Source organism: Glycine max, chromosome 17 (assembly GCF_000004515.6).
Source record: "Glycine max cultivar Williams 82 chromosome 17, Glycine_max_v4.0, whole genome shotgun sequence".
NCBI classification, from domain to species: domain Eukaryota; kingdom Viridiplantae; phylum Streptophyta; class Magnoliopsida; order Fabales; family Fabaceae; genus Glycine; species Glycine max.
In genome coordinates this window covers 36,901,823-36,921,733 of record NC_038253.2, presented here as the reverse complement: position 1 = coordinate 36,921,733, position 19,911 = coordinate 36,901,823, and the positions used below count along the sequence as shown (strand labels likewise).

The 19,911-nt window shown below is 32.9% G+C and overlaps 3 protein-coding genes and 1 long non-coding RNA gene across 28 annotated transcripts in view; all 4 read left to right on the top strand.

Annotated features, from left to right (window-relative positions):
• Positions 1 to 5,380, top strand: LOC100791754 (protein phosphatase 2C 77). Of its 22 annotated transcripts, none has more exons than XM_041011454.1 (8): positions 12 to 155; positions 299 to 356; positions 595 to 673; positions 827 to 1,016; positions 1,159 to 1,892; positions 1,993 to 2,310; positions 2,392 to 2,497; positions 4,233 to 5,380. In XM_041011454.1, exons 4-8 carry the CDS (start codon positions 911 to 913, stop codon positions 4,568 to 4,570), a joined length of 1,602 nt encoding a protein of 533 aa, XP_040867388.1. In that variant the 5' UTR covers positions 12 to 155; positions 299 to 356; positions 595 to 673; positions 827 to 910; the 3' UTR covers positions 4,571 to 5,380. The 22 variants fall into 22 exon arrangements, with proteins under 22 accessions (XP_014625344.1, XP_014625345.1, XP_040867388.1 ...); XM_041011456.1 differs by having other exon boundaries at positions 293 to 356; positions 617 to 673; positions 827 to 1,020; XM_041011452.1 differs by having other exon boundaries at positions 261 to 356; positions 617 to 673.
• A 3,417-nt stretch (positions 5,381 to 8,797) lies between these two features.
• On the top strand, positions 8,798 to 14,083 carry LOC106796598 (uncharacterized). Of its 4 annotated transcripts, XR_003265148.2 has the most exons (4): positions 8,798 to 10,303; positions 11,524 to 11,605; positions 13,263 to 13,379; positions 13,639 to 14,083. It is a non-coding gene; the product is annotated as an uncharacterized lncRNA (long non-coding RNA). The 4 variants fall into 4 exon arrangements; XR_003265149.2 differs by lacking the exon at positions 13,263 to 13,379; XR_001385629.3 differs by lacking the exons at positions 13,263 to 13,379; positions 13,639 to 14,083 and having other exon boundaries at positions 8,798 to 10,134; positions 10,222 to 10,303; positions 11,524 to 12,018.
• A 13-nt stretch (positions 14,084 to 14,096) lies between these two features.
• LOC100783064 (tubulin alpha-5 chain) lies at positions 14,097 to 14,742 on the top strand. Its single transcript, XM_026126371.1, has 2 exons — positions 14,097 to 14,319; positions 14,393 to 14,742. Exons 1-2 carry the CDS (start codon positions 14,097 to 14,099, stop codon positions 14,740 to 14,742), a joined length of 573 nt encoding a protein of 190 aa, XP_025982156.1.
• A 342-nt stretch (positions 14,743 to 15,084) lies between these two features.
• Positions 15,085 to 19,911, top strand: part of LOC100782522 (probable RNA-binding protein ARP1) — a 45,066-nt gene continuing 40,239 nt past the window's right edge. Inside the window, exons 1-5 of the mRNA XM_006601124.4 lie at positions 15,085 to 15,183; positions 15,280 to 15,327; positions 15,440 to 15,596; positions 15,846 to 15,984; positions 16,085 to 16,133. Of these exons, the coding sequence (XP_006601187.2) occupies positions 15,316 to 15,327; positions 15,440 to 15,596; positions 15,846 to 15,984; positions 16,085 to 16,133 (357 nt within the window). The 5' untranslated portion in view covers positions 15,085 to 15,183; positions 15,280 to 15,315. The remainder of the gene's footprint in view (positions 15,184 to 15,279; positions 15,328 to 15,439; positions 15,597 to 15,845; positions 15,985 to 16,084; positions 16,134 to 19,911) is intronic.

Below are 19,911 nucleotides of genomic sequence, written 5' to 3'. Positions count from 1 at the left end.
TTGTTTAATGATGCTTTGTTCCTTTTTTTCCCCAATACAAGCGTTTCAGGTGTCAAAGTGAGACGAAGTAAGATAGAGAAAAAGAAAAGAGAGAGTGAGAGACAAAGAGAGAGAAGGGAAGCAACCACCATACCCTACACCGTTGACAAAATTAGGTAGTCACTCACTCTTCAGTCGATTCTTTTTTTTTCCTATTATTATTTTATTTTTTTCACTTCTTAATTCTTATTTATGCTTTCTTTTGTTCATTGATTTTGTAGTAATAAGTAATAATTATTAATATTATTATTAGTACTAGAGAGTGCGCGGGCGCCTGTGATGCGTTGCGTTGCCTCAGATCCAGGCAACTCATGGTGGTATGTGGAAAAGGGTGTCATCTTTTTAGGGTTTCCTTGTGATTCTTGAGACTTTACCTTTTCTGGGTTTCTTTCTCATGACTCTCTTTCTTCTTTCTTGTGCTTAGAGATAAAGGGGTGTTTTTGTTTTTTTGAAATTTGTTTCCTTTTAACTGGTGGGGTTTTAGTGCAGTCTGTTTTTGTTCAGATAAAGTTTGTATTTTTTTTGGTTTTTGGTTTTTGTTTTAATGTTTTTCAGGGCTTTTTCTCTCTCTCACTAGAGTTGACAAAGGTAGACGAAGTTGGTAATGCTCGAGAAGGGTGTTGTGTGACACTTGGTATAGCTATTTATGATTAATTTTTTTTTTCCAAAAATGGAAGCTTGGATCCGTTGATGTTGACCAGATCTATACCCCATTTCACTTTCACCACCTTTTAGCTATAGTTCATGCTTTGCATCGCCTGAATTTGCTTCCCCTTTTGTCTTATAGGGCTCATTAGGAATGGAAAATGCCACCCTTTCACATTCTAAGGTCATATTCAATCAGAAAAGCAGGTGCAAATTTAGTTGAAGTATGACAGGTTTTGTGATAGTTGAGGGGTGGGAGGGTAACTTTTTGTCCTACCTAGATAGGGATTTCGATGGAGGAGATGTCCTTTGCGGTTGCAGTGCCATTAAGAGTAGGTAATTGTAATTGCAATTCAGTCTGTGATAACCCAACCACAGTAGTTCCCCACATGGATGTATCCAGATTTAAGCTGATGGGGGATACAGGGTTGTTATCTAATTCTGTAACTAAGATTTTCACCGAAACGGTCGCAGGTTCAGATGATTGTCATGATAGTGGCAATTTGGAGGATGAAGTTGGTATTGCGGAAGTCATACCACCAATTCAAGATAGGGAAGGAGAGAGTCCTATGTTGGATATGATATCACAAAATAGAAGCACTTTGGTTGCTGGTGATGAAGAGTTAACCATGGAAATTGAGGAGGATTCGTTGTCGTTTGAAGGTGACCAGTTTGTTGATAGCTCGTGTTCTCTTTCGGTAGTCAGTGAGAACAGTAGTGTGTGTGGAGAGGAGTCATTCTGTTTTGATGCTACTTCAGATGTTGGGACACCGTGTTCCACAGATGTAGAGAAGAGCATCTGTGCTGTCAATATTGTTGCCGAGGCTGTTGATTTAGGGGAGTCAAATGTCGACACTGATATTATGACTGATCCTCTTGCTGTGGCAGTGAGCCTTGAAGAAGAGTCTGGAGTTAGATCTGGTCCAAAGTCTTCTGCTGTTGATCTTCATCAGTTGCCTCAGGAAAAAGGGGTGAGTGGAACAGTTGGTCGGAGTGTTTTTGAATTGGATTATACCCCACTTTATGGATTCATATCTTTGTGTGGAAGAAGACCTGAGATGGAAGATGCAGTTGCAACTGTACCTCGGTTTCTGAAAATTCCTATTCAAATGCTAATTGGTGATCGGGTAATTGATGGAATAAACAAGTGTTTTAATCAGCAGATGACCCATTTCTTTGGAGTCTATGATGGTCATGGTGGCTCTCAGGTAACGTTTAATTCTGTTCTTTATTATCACGATTCTTGTGTCCAATGATTTTAGTTTTATCTTTAATACCCTTCACATGGAGCTTGCTTTCCTCATTCAGGTTGCAAACTATTGTCGTGATCGTACCCATTGGGCCTTGGCTGAGGAAATAGAATTTGTGAAGGAAGGTCTAATCAGTGGAAGTATGAAGGATGGTTGTCAAAATCAGTGGAAAAAGGTTTTCACCAATTGTTTCTTAAAGGTCGATGCTGAAGTTGGTGGGAAAGTTAATAATGAACCTGTTGCCCCAGAAACTGTTGGCTCCACTGCTGTTGTTGCTGTTATTTGTGCTTCTCATATCATAGTTGCAAATTGTGGTGATTCACGAGCAGTTCTATGTCGTGGCAAAGAACCCATGGCATTATCAGTGGACCATAAAGTAAGTTGCTCCAATAATAGTTATAGATCCCCTTTAAAATTTTAAAATTTTAACAGGTGATTCATGGTTGTGGTATGTTAGCCTAACCGAGATGATGAATATGCAAGAATTGAGGCAGCTGGAGGAAAGGTGATTCAATGGAATGGCCATCGTGTATTTGGTGTTCTTGCAATGTCAAGGTCTATTGGTATGTACTTCTTTAATCATAAATTTTACTTTATTTGCGGTGTCTCTCTTGTGTACTAGTTTGAGTTTCATGGAAATATTTTATTGAGAATGTCTGATTGCAAGGACTTCCGTCCCTCAATATGTTTATTGCATCACCTTTTTATGTACCCTAATCTCTAATGAATTTGATTTAATTGAAATATATAAAAATCTAGCCTAACAGTAATACTAAAAGATGAACACTCCTTCCATTCATTTATTGACGAGTAAGCTAACTTTGAAACTTGGGTGAGGATATAGTTACATTCTTATCTGAAAATATACAAGGTATTAAGTGTACGTACGTGTTTAGGATTATAGTAGGATTATAAGTTTAACTTTTTAAATTATTCAAGAATTTGTTTGGATCAGGGGTGGTGAAAGAGATGGAACAAGAAACAATTGAAAGAGATTAAGCTCCCTGCATGGGAATTTAAAATTTAAGAATTTATGGAGTGGAATTTTTTTCCCCTCTGAAAATGAGAGGGAATATCCGTACTTTTATTTTAAAATTGTCATCTACAATTTTACCTTGTATATTGGGTTACTTAGAAGTTCATAAGGGTTATATTGAATTCTTATACTTCAGTGTTGTTAAATAGCGGCCATGACGGATTTTATGAATTTATTAAATAGGTTTTTTTCCCCTTCATTCCATCCTGTTCTCTCTAGAACTTCTTAACTTTGCCCTTTGCTGCCAGTCTGCAATAATTATTGAAAATGTATCCTTTGAACATAAACTTCAAATCATGGAGCTATGAGCTCCTCTACATTCTATTTTTGGTATTCAGAATACCATTTTTTTAAGGTTTTGTTCAGCTAAAAGCCCAAAGATGATTGCAGGAGGCAAGTAAAATCAATAATTTGCTTGTATATTATTGGTATAGTTGCGATAACAAAAAGGCTTGTGTCTGGTAAGAGATTATGATTATCTTTGCTTGTTCAGATAATTAGATGGTAGAAAATGTACTAGTACAGGAAATTTAGTTGTTGTCCGAGGCCAAAGGCTGATAGAGGCAATTTTGTAGTAGCCCCAGTGCCTCTTCTCATCCTCTCCTTTTCATGCTGCACTTTTCCGTGTTAAATTTGGACTTTGGCATAAGTAAAGCACCTGTTCATTATTTCTAATAAAGAGAATATTTGATTGGCTACAGTTGCTACCTTATTGTTCTATGTAAATAACTGTTTATTAAAAAAGTCAATATTTCTGATTAGAAATTTTGCAAGTACATTATCATTCTCTTTCTTAGAATGTGTGGGTTTGAGCCTAACTTAATCCCAAGAGTTAACTCATAGGGTGAGGGTTGTCCTATACTTATATACTCTATCTTGACACTATCTTTAGTTAATGTGGGCCTTGGGTTTTTCACAATACAGCCCCTCATGCCCAACACTTTTGGGCTTGGGCTTTTCCCAATACTCTTTTTGCTAGTGGTTTTGGCACCACTTGCTAGTAATAGTGACCCCATATCAAAATTTTGAAAATCTATACTCACCAAAGCGCTCGAGAGGACCCAAATACTCCAATTTAATTTAGATTTGAACGGACAAAGCACAAAATTAGCATAATTTTTGTTTGTTTTACAAGTTAATATTTGTTGTCACAAAATGATGATGGCCAGCTAGCTTGCCTATGCAACTAGGAATCCTGCAATTATTATGCAGTTGTTTATTCAGTTGAAATTATTTCTGCTTATCCTTGCTGTGACTTTCAGGCGATAGATATTTGAAGCCATGGATTATTCCAGAACCAGAAGTTACGTTCGTTCCCCGTACAAAAGACGATGAGTGTCTCATTCTGGCCAGCGATGGTCTGTGGGATGTTATGACAAACGAGGAGGTGTGTGACCTCGCTCGGAAACGAATAATTCTCTGGTACAAGAAAAATGGCTTGGAACAACCCTCTTCAGAAAGGGGAGAGGGAATTGATCCTGCTGCACAAGCAGCAGCAGAATACCTATCAAACCGCGCCCTTCAGAAAGGAAGCAAAGATAACATCAGTGTGATTGTGGTTGATTTGAAACCTCAAAGAAAATATAAGAGCAAGACATGATGATGAATGATGATGATTTCAACTGCACTTGGTTATTTGAAGATGATAGAAAGCTTAATATAATCCAATATAGTTTTGCCCTCTAATTTTTCACCAGGGCATTTCCCTTAGCTCAACAAGATTAGCACAATGTACTATAATACATATCCACCTTCCCTAGAAACTCTTAACTAATCAAGAGTCTCCTTGTTGTTTACTAATGCTGCATTGGGGACTTATTGTATTCATTATTATGCCTCCGAGTGCAAAGGCTCTGTGAGGCATAAAGAGTCTCCTTAATATTATCTTAGCCTGTGTGTTCATAAAGAAGCAGTAGCTAATTGGCAAGAGTGGCTTTCAAGGTGTGATCCACTTTCACAGGTTTTAGTACTGTTACCTGATTCTCCTCTCAATTATGCAACAAAATGGAGCTTGTTCAAGAAGTTTGTGTCGGTAGTGGATTCATATCAATGGCCATGATCCAAAGTCCATTGGTTACATTATTATACTCAAGCAATGATGGTGGGGGACAAGGACAAACAAGGGTGCCTAAGAAGAATCACAGTTCCTTTATTCTTTTTGGGAACTATGAATGGTATACCTGTGCATAATGTTGTGATGTTCCACGTAATTCTTAAAGTAACTAGTTGTAAATAGGCAATTGGCTTATCAGTTAATTGGTGCACTCTGATGATGCATTCTTCTCTCGAGGAATATTTTGTTTTCTTTTACTAAGTTTTGATGTAGTTTCATTTAATTTGCTAGGTGTCCAAATATTGAACAAGGTTGTAATACTAATTCTGATATAAATTGAACAACAGGGATTAGCCATATAATTTGTTACTGTTTTTTCAATTAATTAAAATTTCCTTTAAAGAAAGACAATGCTTATCAATAAAATTGAACCACAATTTTTCCACAAAAACAGTACAAGTTTTTTTTTTAATGAACATTTGCATGTCACTTCAATAGTTTTGGTGATAATTTGATAAACCTTTCATTCTTTGCAAATGAAGTTGACTTTCCAAATATTATTAACAATATTGTATTTGAAATAATAAAAATGTAGAATGAATTTAATTTGATATTGATTTAATTTTAAAAACTAATATTTAAAGGTTAGAATATCATAAACTATTTAAGTGATCATGTCTAGTCAAAACTAACATACACTATTCTTTTTCTTAGTTTTGGTGAGTCAATCTTAATTTTGATCAACTATCTTATTTCAATTTTTTATCGACCAAACAAAATATATTAAACTAGGTAAAAGGTACCAAAAATCCATATACAAATGAGAAACATCTAAGTAATTACTATCCTCCCTCCAATGGTTAAGGCTTATTTATACCGAAAGCAACCAACAAAAAAAATTTAGGATAAAAAGTTAAATTTGTACTTGAAAGTGTGAGACATTGACAAATTGATCTCTGAAAGATAAAAAATTTAAATTTAATCTTTGAATGTGTAGAAAATATAACAAATTAGTTTTATAAACAATTTAATGACACATTGGTCCATAAATTTTACAACTTAATATCAAATTGATCATAAAAAATATAACCTATTGTCAAATTGGTCATTGAATATGACAACTTAATAATGACAAAATGATCTCACAAATTTAATGACAAAACTAATCTGTCACATGTTTGTACAAAGACCAAATTGTCACCACATTATACCTTCATAGAGGAATTTGACTATTTATCTTAAGATTTAACCACCATATCACATGAGAAAACCAAAAGGCATGCAATTAAAAGTCTCAATCAGCATAAAGAGCATTTACACCTAGGTGCAATTGGACAATCATTCAGTGTCACTTGAAGGGCCAAGTGATGAATACATGCACAATAAAAGCTACCCATACACAGATTTTTCTCACTTAAATCAAAGACTAACCAAAGTGAACAGTTTCAAATTGAAACCACATCCAGACATGTAGGTTTGAAGGAGATATAAGGTTGGTCTAGAGGTTGAAAAAAGAGTGAAGGGAGGAGGGAGAGGAAAGAGGTCGCGGGTTCAAATTCTCTCAACTGAAATTTCTAATTAACAAAACTAACAAACAAATATTTGTTGATAAAAAGAAAATGTAAACATGTTTGATATCCAACACGTATGAAAAGTTAAAATAATTGATTCTGCCTTGAGACCAGTACACACATTCCATACATGCACAGCCTTTGGACACATAAAAAATGTATGCTCATAGGCCGCTTCAACAGTGTTATCAAAATGAACATGTAAAATCATTATAAGCAAGACTCCTAATGTTATATTTTGTGGGCAATCTAACTTCTAATAACCTCCACAGAAAATGAGCAGCTTTAGATGACACATTGATTCTTCATATATAAGACAAAATTTCATCCCTTGTAACCTAGCCAGCTAACATACTCAGTAAGTATATTACTAGGTTAAGCTCCTACTTGAAGCAAGCCGTTGCCGACCCACCTTGTTTCTGGTCAAATTCATATCATAAAACAATTTTGGCATTGCTTGTTCTTAATTTTGGACCTTTGGATCATATTTTTTTCAATCCTAGTCATTCAACATAATCTACCTTTTATAATAATATTTACATTTTTTCTTGATTTTGATGAGAAAAATTGTGTATTAGTATTATTTTTTACAAATTTTAATATTTAAACATTGGGTCATACTTGTAAATTTGGTCAATAATAATGTTTGACCTTTCATTAATGATTTGTTGCTCTTAATTGAACATAAATTGATAAAATAAATAAATTATTCAAAATTAAATAAGAATAGCTTACCAATCATGAAGGTGAAGTTCCCTCCCAACAACCCACTCCACCCTCAATTTTGAGCAACTATGTATTAATAATTTGTAATATAAAAAATTGTTCAAACTATTTCACTCGGTATGATATCATGAATTATCTCACATTTACTTATTATTTGTTTTCTCACTTAATGGCCACCAAAACAGGTTAAGTCAAATTAGACTTTGTTTATGTATCAAAAGTAAATTAGACTGTCTTAAAAAGGAATAAACTTGTTCCTAAAATATAAAACTTGGACTTGATTGCATTACTACATTCCTTATGTTCTTACAAAAAAGGCTAAATATGTTTTTTTTGTTAATCTGGATATTTGAACATGCTTGAAAACCAAACAGGATATCTCAACATGCTAAAAAGGTTGCAAATATAGATAATTCAAACTGGACTTTAATTTTTTATATTTGCCCCACCCTCTCATTAATATTTGGCTCCTTCTATGATTCAAATTATAATATAACCATAAGTAATTTTCCTTACTCATGCTAGGCGAGATATGACCTCAAATTGCATGTTCCAACAACTTGGTTGCGATGGGTCATACTTATTAGTCCTCCTTTCTTACTCATGTTTTTTTTTTCATGGAAGTACTAATATAAGTAATCGATCCTCACAATTCATAAAATCACAAATCTTCTTCATTCTTTTATATATGATTTTATCAGATATAGTTACAATGTACTTGTTTTAATTTTACTTGTCTTAAAGGTCAGGTGCGTTAAGGAAGGAAAAAAATATTCACTAAACAAAACAATATGATGTATGCAATAAGTTGGAACTCCAAGGATTTCAAATGGGTCAAATTTATAATACTACATAGATTTATGATGCAAAACATGAGGGTGCTGAATTGGTAGAAACTTTGCGTAGTTGCCAAAATGCAAGACCAAGTTGCTCAAGTAAGTAATTGCATTTATTTATGCGGAGCATGACACAAGTTGTGCTTGGTTGATGAGTGTTGGTTAGTTAAACAAACATATGATAACACCACAATGGAAAGATATTATCAATTAATTGTTTTAAATGGTCAAAGCAAATATTGTTAGTTATCATGCAAAATCTCCAACGTTTGAAACAAATTATGTTAGTTATCAAAATTGCAGTTGACACTACTAAAAAAAAGCTTTTTTAGGACACACCTTCGACGGACGGATGTCATGAAATAACCATCTTAGTAGGCTAGGCGATGATGACATCTACCTAAATATATCGCTTCTCCAGTGAATACGGTTTTTAAAACCGCCTTTAAATAAAGTCTATAACTACTGTTACCTGTAAGACCACCTTAGTAGGTTAGGCACTGTCATTTTTGGAATGAACTAGAAGTTATTTAAGACAGTTTTTTTTGGTAAAAAACATCTTAGAAATCATGAGATAGTTTTATTTATACACAATAGTTAACTTTAAATATATAATCTAATTTTGTCCTATCACGCTCACTTTCACATTGTCGGAATCCCTCACTCTAAGTCGTTCAGGCTCTGTTGTTACCACACATTCATCATCAAGCGAAGAGCATCCACTGTGTTGTTTTCCACCAAAGGAACCCCTCTTGCATCACCCTCACCTAAGCCTCGTGTGGTAACGTGTTCATTTGGTTAGCTTCCCTTATTCTTTGCTTATGTGGTCTTAAAGAATACGTTAAGGGCTTAAGGGTTGACTTAAAATAGCTTAGGTACATTGTTTAGGGTTCAACAAATGGAACAAGAACAAATATCTAACTTTTGATGTAAAAGAAACAAAATCGTATTTTATGCATTTGAACTTGAACAAATGGAACTGCTTTTTGCTTTCAAAATACATAATAAAAACCCCGAGTGGAGATGATGGGTGACATTGAGATCATGGGTCACATGGTTTCTGTGATGGAATTACTTGGCACTTAGTAATACATATGTTGCCTCATATAGTCAATATGTTCCCATTTGAATGAAAATTAATGTGTTTCCTTTTCTTTATGAGCCTCAATATCTTCCATTTCATTCAAAGTCTTGATCCTCGCCAGTGAAGCGCAGGTACCTGCTCCTCATTGGGCTCCTCAATCTCCCTTCTAAGCTCTTGTGTCGTTGTTAAACATGATAACATCTTTGAGTTCGATGCTTCAATTTCCTTCTATGCACTGGATTTGTGATCCATGACAAAAGCCATGGGAAGGTTAAAGTTGAACAATTCCTTTTTGAGATATTCCAACTCTCTCGTGATTTTTATGGTCATATTTGTGATTTTTGTTTGCAACAACAATTCAATAATGGTAATGCATTGTGACAGTCCACTACAGTGTAATTGGGGCTAATATGAATTAACTTGTAAACTTTGCACTTGTGGCTAAGAGACAAATTTTACCCTGTTTCTATTTAAGGCTGTGTTAAGTGTCCTTGGTTTGCCTAAGCTTTTTCCTTGTATTGATTGCGTAGTAACATGGCCATAAAAGTGTACAAGCAAATGGTGAAGAGCTAAATTTTGGATTGACTTGCTAATAGGTTATGCAATTTTTTCTTGTCATGAAATTGGGAACTAGTTTGTGGTAGTGCAGTGGTATTATACAATGGTTTTCTTTTTGTGTTGATATTTCTTTGTTTTTTTTTTAAACTTTTTTATTGTGCTTTTAAAAATGAATTGATGCATGGATTTTTTTCTTACTCCTTGAATGGCAACATGGTTGGATTTGATATTCCTACGATTCAAGTTCGATTTTAGCACTTAAATGTTGAACTAGATGTTCACATAGGAGGTAGAGCTTTGCCCAGCCTCACCAACTATATGGTTAATATGGTGGAGGTAAATATTATAGAGCGCTGATATATATTATCATTAACAGAGAGTCTAAAAGCTTACCCCCCTCCCCCCTTTTTGGCTTTTGTAAAGGAACTGTTGAAGTCTATCATTAGAAGTGGAAGACAAAATATTAATATTCTCCTGCTGTCTTTGGAATAATAAAGCCTTCCAGGTAATAATGCCCAACTTTACAGACCAAAACAAAAATGTAGTATGTATAGCTGCATTTTGACATGATTTTGTAGGCTGATTTTGTATTATATATTATGTGAATATGAAAATGCGTGTGTCGATACATGTTGAATCGGCCCATGATTTGAAATAATTGGAGCCACTGAAATATGATTATTTTTTTAGCGTTTCAATTATAGTTCTATGTTACATATGTATAAACAAAAATTATACACTTAAGATAAAAACTACTATATCAACAGTCTTTACCTTAGGTCTTCAACTTTTGTGTCTTGAATATAATTTATTCTAACAATTATTTGAATTTGCTTTTTCTCTCATACAAGCATGACTGCATACACACATAAACACACATTTTGTATTGCCTCTAGAATCTAAACATACATTTTCTTTGCCTGTCCTTACTATGACCATGGAGATATAATTAATGATGAGTAGAATGGAATGGAGTCTGAAAAAGAGTTGTAATGCCAACACGTATTTGTGTTAGTAGTGCCAACTAGTATTTATTTGAATTTTTATCTTTTTTCTAATAATATTTTGGATTTCCTATAAGGAGAAACAAAAATACAGTGTGAAAATTTTCTTGCCTATCATCATGTGTACAAATCTTGTGATTCAAATCCATTGCTCATGCAAATATCTCACTACTGCTTCTATATTCTCGCTGTCTCCTCCAAAGCTATTTGAGCCCTGTAACATATTCTGATATTCAGTTGGATTGGATATCCAAGTTCATTTTAGTGTAAATGAACCTCTTAGTGGCAGTCAACAAAAATAAACTAGCCTTCTAGAGACATTTTTCCTTTCTCTTTAACTTTCATTATTACTTGCAATTTAGAACTTTAGAAGATGAAATGAAGTTTTAAACACCACAACTAATATTGCTTGGATTTGATTTCATCTTCTAGTGTTCCAGAGTAGGAGTTTGAAACTAGTTGTTGATGATGCTGAAAATGAGAGAGAAAAAAAGTCCTTAATAAGCTTGTTGATATTGAAATGAATTGAAGTGCAACACTTATTCATCTCTCGGGAAGGTGTAATTTTTAAATTTAGAGCAGAGGGGAGTGTGGTTTAGTTTAACCAAAAAATAAATATCTAATGTTGCTTCACTCAGCTATCATGTTACGCAGATCACCTATATTATTTTTTTAACATGTTCTTTGGTTCACATCTGTCTTCATTTTTTCTTTATTGTAGTCTTCTCCACTCCAATTGACTAGAAGACAAGTATACATAGAGGAGCGGAGGCTAAACAGTGTCGGTGCGGCTTGAGGAAGAAGTAATGTTCTTCACTTTTTGTCTCTTACTCTCAAAACTTTTAGCTTCTCAAGTTATGTGGGTTTTACTTAATGGTTAATAAGAAATCTTTGTAAAGTGTTTGTTGCTTGTTGCAATTGCTAGTGTTGGAGTGCGCCTAACAAACAATTGTGCAATACATTAGTGGTCAGAGTGATTGCCTTATGGCAATACACGCTAAGGCATCATTGTTGTGGCAACACTTGGTATTTTGTACTGAAATGCCTATGTATATCTATTAGGTATTAGGTGTTGTGCATAAGAGGATCTTAACCATTGTATTATTGTTGTTCTATACATCATAGGATCTTAGTGTGACGGGGTGTGATGGTGATTGTAGTTTGGGGCCTTGGTGATGATATCGGGTGGGGAGTGGAAATTTTATTATTAACTTTTTTTTATTGATAAAACTTAAATGTGAATATATAGGTTCCATTTTGTGAAAACTGAAAGTACTGTTGTGATTAGGATGTAATATATATATATATATATATATATATATATATATATATATATATGCTCATAATTTAAAATCGTGGTCAGCATTATCATAATTACTACACAGGTTTGCTAGTTAAGCACCATTCGAAGATGGTTCTTAATTAGGAACTGTCTTAAAAAAGTCATCATTCTAAGACCTTAGAAGAGCCATTTTTCTAAGATGATTTTGAAGGAACCGTCGTCAAAATTAAAGACTTTCTACGACGTTACCTTTAAAGACGGTTCGAATCTGTCTTTGTATGTCACTGAGAACTTTCCATCGTGGAATGGTCTTTCTCCAGTAATGTGACCATCATTGTTAAATCATTTACCAAGAATTTGAATAAATCAAGTGAACATCAAACCAATACAAAAGAACCAGAAACAAACAAATTGAGTTATTAATAATTTATAATATTCTTTAATTAAATGTTTTAAGAAAAAAAATTCTTTTGAAATAAACATTAACATTACAACTATATATATATATATATATATATATATATATATATATATATATATATATATTTTATTGAATACGTTGGAGGTTTTGAACATTCAAAAGTCCTTGTTGATGGTCTTGTTCATAAGAACATCCTCTTCTACAGAATCCAGAATTCAGAAGAGTCCACAAACATAGTTTCTTGAGTGCCTTGTAGAATGCTCGTTAACTAATTTTTTTACAATAGTAGTGCATATTCTGTGTGATGAAAAACTCGTTGATGAGACATTGCAGTAAGTATTTAAAAGCGCTTAGGCGGTTGGCCATCTTTCTCAGGTCGTCAGGTGCCAAATCTGTAATTCTTATGCAACCACATGTTGATTGCAATCAAATTATTTTGATTAGTACTGACATGATATCATTATTCAAGGGTCTAGATGAACAAGACATATCATATAATATAATTTTTCCTTATTTTTTCATGTATAAGTTTAGAGAACTTCTAATAAACATGTAAAAGAACATGTTGAAGCTTTGCCAGATAGAGCAAAAGTTGAATAGTAATGGCCATGCTCCCAGACAAAAATAAAATAAACTGTGCTATTTTCTTTCTTGGGGAAGGACATAGAGATTTTGTAGTCCTCTTCTTCTTCCTCCGTAATATACTCTAGTATTGCGCGTATCGTTTAGGACTAATTTTGTATTATTTTGACAACAGAAAAAGAAATGAATATGCTATACTATAGCTAGTTGATCTCAAATGTTCAATGTTAAAAGATCGAATGATTTGCACGTACATGGAGTATACTAGTCAAGTCAGTTTCACATAAGGCAGGTAAATATTATTTAAAGTAGATGTTAAAATCAAACCAACTAGATAGGTTTTCTCTAGAGAATAATAGTTTATTTTTCAAGAATTTGTTTTTTTAGGGGCCTTTCAAGAATTTGTTATTTCGTTCAAATGTCATCTTTAGGATGATCTATTATTCTAGAGATAAGATTTGAAACAAATATCTTTAGACATCCAATATAATTATTCTAGAATGAACTATCATTATTCATCTGTATAATTGTTTGACATTGATACATTGCAGTGTATGCCCTCATTTGTCCAAGTTAATGTCTACAAGGACACCCTTTTGTTGCTCCACTACTACAAAAAACTTATTCTATGACGCGGCTTCAACTACGGTGCTTCAAAAAACTACGTTGTTTTAGACACGGTGACATTTTAGTAAATAATAGGTGTATTTCAATGACGTTTGTAACGAAAATGACTTTGTATTTGTATTGCAAAGACGTGCTCAACACACCGTCGTTGAGTTCAATTATTCAAAGATGGGTTTTATAAACACCGTCCTTGAAGCAGATTAAATCTTTTTTCCTCTCGCACAGTTGCACTATACCCTACCTCACTCATTTTGTTTCGTTTGTTTCTCGTCGGGGAGGCTTTCCAACATTGTCGTGCTTGTCCTTGTGAAGGCTTTCCAGGTCGTCATGTGGATCCAGGTGGGAACTCTACTGCCTCGAACATGGTATCGAGCCCAACGACATGATGCCTTTTGACTCCACCTTCGATGTAGCCCACGACGCCTTCAACACCTTCAGCAAAACTGGATCTGGCAAGCACGTCCCCCGTGCTGTCTTTGTCGACCTAGAACCCACCGTCATCGGCGAGGTCCGCTATGGCACCTACCGCCAACTCTTCCACCTCGAACAACTCATCTCTGGCAGGGAAGACGCCGCTGACAACTTCGCCAGCGACCACTACACCAGTTCGTTCCTCCCTCCCTCCCTCAATTTCAATTTCAATTTCTCTGACCTAATTTTTATTTTCCCCTATTTCAGTTGGCAAAGAGATCGTAGATCTGTGCTTGGATTGCATCCGCAAGCTCGTTGACAACTGCACCGGCCTACAAGGCTTCCTCGTCTTCAACGCCGTCGACGGTGGCAAGTACCCTAGGATCCACTTCATGCTTTCATCCTATGCTCCGGTTATCTCTGCTGCTATGTTCTACCATGAGCAGTTGTCGGTGCCGAAGATCACCAATGCCGTGTTCGAGCCCACCAGCATGATGGCCAAGTGTGATCCAAGGCAAGACAAGTACATGGCTTGCTGCTTGATGTACTGTGGTGATGTTGTCCCTAAGGATGTCAATACTGCTGTTGCCACCATCAAGACTAAGAGGACTGCCTAATTTGTTGATTGGTATAATTTTCTCTCATTCTCGTGTCAATTGTCATGTTTACTCACATTTACTAATATTCATCACTAGATTTGTGTTTGAAAACTTGTTTGAGTTGTGGAGGCTATAACCATCAGATTATCTGTGAACATGAACAAACATTTACTAATACTCACATTTTGATCCCTACTCTTGCCCTTTTTATCAAATTGGAGTACCTGTCACTTGCCCCCATATTGGGAATCCTTGTGGAGTAAATATGTTTTTGGCAATCAGGTTACTTTGACTAGAGACTTATGGTATATTGTTTGATCCAACCTGACTTAAAATTGATTTTAATGATCTGTCTTTTAGGCAGATCATATGCTCAAAAAAGTATTGGACAGGATAATTTGCTACTCTGTGTTTGATGTCTATCAGATGTTTGATGTGTTACATCAACTGAAAATTAATGTAAGATCCAGTTGTTTAATAATTTATCCTTATTGTAGAGGCTATTGGGTTGCCCTGTTTTTATCTAAATCCAACTAGCTACACTGAATTGTGCAGAATTAGAGAGGCAAAACACTGGCAAATCCAAAGGCAATGGCTTTGCAAGTAATTAAATTAATTAATTCATGATTCATATATTGAAAGCTAGCTAGCTATAGTAATCATAAATGTTAATCAATTAATGTTGTAATCTTTGTGGTAAATATATATATAAAAGGTGACTTTCAAGGAGGTTGAGGCTGCCAAGAAGGCTTGTGAGGATTCAACAACTCTCATTATCAATGGCCGTCGAGCGAATTACAATCTTGCTTTCCTAGGTGCTCATCGCCCAAGGTCTTCTTCCAATGTTTCACCACCTCCACCGCAACCACAAGGTACACAAATTAATTCATCTTCGTTTTTAGAAACTACATGTTTTCTTTATTGTAAATTAAACCTCACGTCATTATATCTAAATCATTCTTACTATATATCAATTGAGTAATGTATGTATATGGACTGTAACATTTTCAGTTTATGTGAAAAAAATCATTTTCAACTACACTACTTGAGTGATTAATTGAGTTGGCCTTTTTGGTGATTATGAACATCATGAAGGTCTAACATTGTGATGCTATCCGCAGGGGGATCCAATGGTGGAATAGTGAAGAATGTTAACAATGCATCAGGTCCACCACCAGCCATTAATCATGTGCAGCCATATCATTATCCAGTGAGGACAACTGCTCTGCCATTCCATAATCACACTCTTCCTTTCTATGGGTATGCCATGTGATGAATTCAAGCTGCTGTTTTTTGTTTACTCAATTATTAGACTAATAAAAGTAGCTTATATACTTCAATTTCTAATCTTTTTATTCAGGTATGCGCCTACCTACATTGTGACTGACGTAAACTACAATTACAATCAGGTGAGGTAGTTTTAATTTGGCTGAATTGGTCTATTAGTTCATCATTTCTTTGATTCAATCATGTAACAAATTATTGGTACGACGTATCATGAATTTTTTTAATAAGATTTTTTTAATTATTTTTTTTCATTTACAAAATTTGAATTGAGATTTTCTTAGTAGTTAATTTTGATTCAATCATTTGAGATTAAATTAAAAAAATGTTTTTTTAGAAAGTAAATTATTACTATTTAAAACTAATAAAATACATGGTAATATATCCTTTTCTTTTTTCTGTACACCAGCAACATAACACTGAAATTACAATCTAAGAACTTATATAAAATTAAATAAGTTTAATTATTCTGCAAATTCATAATTTTTTTAATTATTTTAACGAGTGATTTATCTTTTAAAGAAACAAATAAAATGAAAGAATAAGGTAAGATTCTATAATTCTTATTGAATAACACAACACTAAACAAGCATGTACATTATTACTCAGTAAGATTCTGCTTGTACTTATTGAATATAACACAACACTAAACGATATGATATCTTATTTTTCATTTAACAAGTTTCTAGATTCTATCAATCTATTCTCTATTTTAATTTTTTGGGTCAACTATCTACTGATCTCCATGTATAGTAAGTAACTTGGATGAGCCCCTAGATGATGTGTTGGTTTATTAATCACAATCTACCATACCAAGCCATGGCAGAAGTGGATGAATATGTTTCCCAGTACCATGAGAAGAATAGAGTTGTCATTGTCATCCTTGTAGTATAAAAATAATAACTTTGCAGTATAATTTTTTTAATTTTGATAAGAAAAACAACAAAAATTTTATGGATATTTTTAATATAATTTTATTAATTAGTTAAAAAAGTAATTTTTTTCTTAAGAAAACACTAACAAGTGGGCCTTCAATTAGTGCATGCTTAGCTTTCATTGTTTTTTAAGGAGTTTAGAAAAAACCATCATTTATGCATATTTACATATAAATTAATAAGTGATTAGACAATAAAAGAAAGAAAAAAGAAAAGAAAAAGAAAAAAGGTTTAGAACGAGCAATACGGTACCTCTCAAGTCATGCTCTTCAAAGGGAATAAATAAGCATTCTAACATTGTGACTATGCACCCTCAAATCATGCTCTTGAAAGGGAATAAGCACTACTCGCAGGGTGGATGCTTATGATTTGAAACCTCAAGAAATTTAAAGAACGATGGTGGTTGCTCATTCTAAACCATCAGGGTTGCTCCAAAGAAAGTTAAAAACGATGGTGGTTGCTCATTAGTATAAATCTTTCCTATGTTTAAACAACCTGCAGGGTGACAAGACTATAACAATAAGCACTCAATTCAAAGAATAAAGTTTCATATAACCCATCTTATAATTTAGCATTACCAATTAGTTATTCACTTGGCTAATATCTTGGCTCAACCACGATATATAGCACTATGTTTCATAAAAAGCCTCCAATTTAATTATAAGGGTGGATTAACAGAATAAATTGAATTATGATAGATGAAGTTTTCTATTTCTTTTCCCCGCATCTTTAAATTTTGATATAGTTATCTTGTGTTGTTTTTTGCCCCTAACTTAAATTTTGAAAGCATTTCTAACTATTTGTTTTCTTGTTTCTAAGAAACTCTTGAAATTTGTTTTTAAAACTTCAAAGATCGTGTGTTTTGAAAAGAAATCAAACCTCGTGAGTTGAAAGCATGTCTAACTATTTGTTTTCTTGTTCCTAAGAAGGAACTTTTGAATTTGTTTTAAAACTTCAAACAAAGAAACCTGTAGCATATGAGCCTTCTAGCATGGGAAAGCACACAGTAGGTGCTGCACCTTGTGAAAATATTTTGGGCCATTGGATATATCTTGTACGCAACTGATGGGAGCAAAACTAAGAGGTCTAAACAGTAGGAGAGCTTCCATGTGTGGTCAATGGACAATTGAGGACTCCTATATATGTTTATATTTAAAATAACTATGTATCATTTAATTAAATTATATTATCAATTAAAATTAATTATTATTTAAATACAAATATTTGAATAATAATTATAATTTTAAAAAAACTTACATAATTTCTTAATAATTTTAAGAAGAGTCATTGCTTAAATAAAATATATTTTTCTATAAATTATTTACTCTATTTTTTCTTTTGATTTTCAGACTTTGTAAAAGAAATAAAAAGATATTTTTTTACAAAATTACATGTAATTTTAATGGAGTTTAATGCTCACACATTAACGGTGTAAAACACTTGTATATTATTATTCAATTACAATTCATTATTAATATAACTTTTAAAATAATTATTTTAAAAGTCAACAATTTATCATATATGATGAGTTGTGATCGGATAAAGGTCTAAAATTTTATACATTCATAATGTATAACTTTTTCTCTCTCTCTTGATTTAATTTGTTATATGGTGCATACCAAATATTCATTCTTATTAGTACATCGTATTTCTATCCTATGCTATATATTCTTATCCTGACCACCAAAATAAAAGTATTCATATATTTGACAAATTAATTATAATATCATTAGATGCTATATTTTTTGGTCTTGGATCATGTCAAAGACATTGAATTAATTTTAGATTCATAAAAAACAATTAAATAATGATTAGATTTCATCAAGCTTTATAAAGGTATCATTTGCTTGTCAGAAGATTATTAACATGCTCTATGAAGCAAAAAAACAGCGGTTCATATTTGCATTTAAATATCAACAATTCACATCACATGGATATATACACATTAATTGTTCACGGTCAGTCAATAATAGCAATATTAAACTTTAAATCTTCATATTTTTTATAAAATACCTTAAAATTTCAAAAAAATATGAAAAAGTATATATAACAGAATTGTGTTTTCGTTGTATTTTTTTGGGTGAAAAAATTACACAATGAAAACAAAATCCGTCGTATGAATATATAACAATTCTTTTTTATGGATTTGTCTTATATTTATTAATATTTTTTATGAATTTTGAATTAATTCAATTAAAATATAAATAACTAATATTATAGTAGTCAATTTGTCAAATATATGAATACTTGTAGGGTTGGTTTGGTAGTCAGAATAAGATAAGATATGATAGGAGAGCTTGATAACCAATGATGAACCTATGTACTATTGAGGGGTGCACCTCACTTTGTGAAAATCATGAAAATATATCTAGTGTTACTTTTTTTGCACCCTTTAATTTTATTGTTTGACCCCATTGTCTTTAATTTTTTAGTTGTCATCAATTTTTATTTTTTATTGACTAGCTTTATTTTTTGTGTTTTGATACTTGTATGCTTATTTGTCTGAACATTTCATTCTCTTTTAGATGATAAATATTATTTTTGGTTCTTCTAAAAATTTTGTAGTTCAATTTTAGTCCTTTTATTTTTTTTTTCATTTTCCATCTCCTAATTTTGAATTGCATCACTTTTGTCCCTCAAAATAGTTTAGATAATAGTTTATAGAAGGATGAAAACAAAAATATTTAGATAGTACTTTGAGGACAAAAATTGATGCATTTCAAAATTGGGGACGAAAAACAAACAATCTTATAGAATGACATACAAATTGAAATTTAAAAATTTTATATGAATAAAATATGTTTCACACTCTTTTATATTTTATTTTTGTATGTATGATAATGAATATTATTTTTTAAAAATAATTTACTCCCACTAACCCTGAGATAAGATAAGAGCACGATAAATCATAAACTAGTAACAATGAATGTTTAATATGCACCAAATAATATGATAATATAAATTGTAA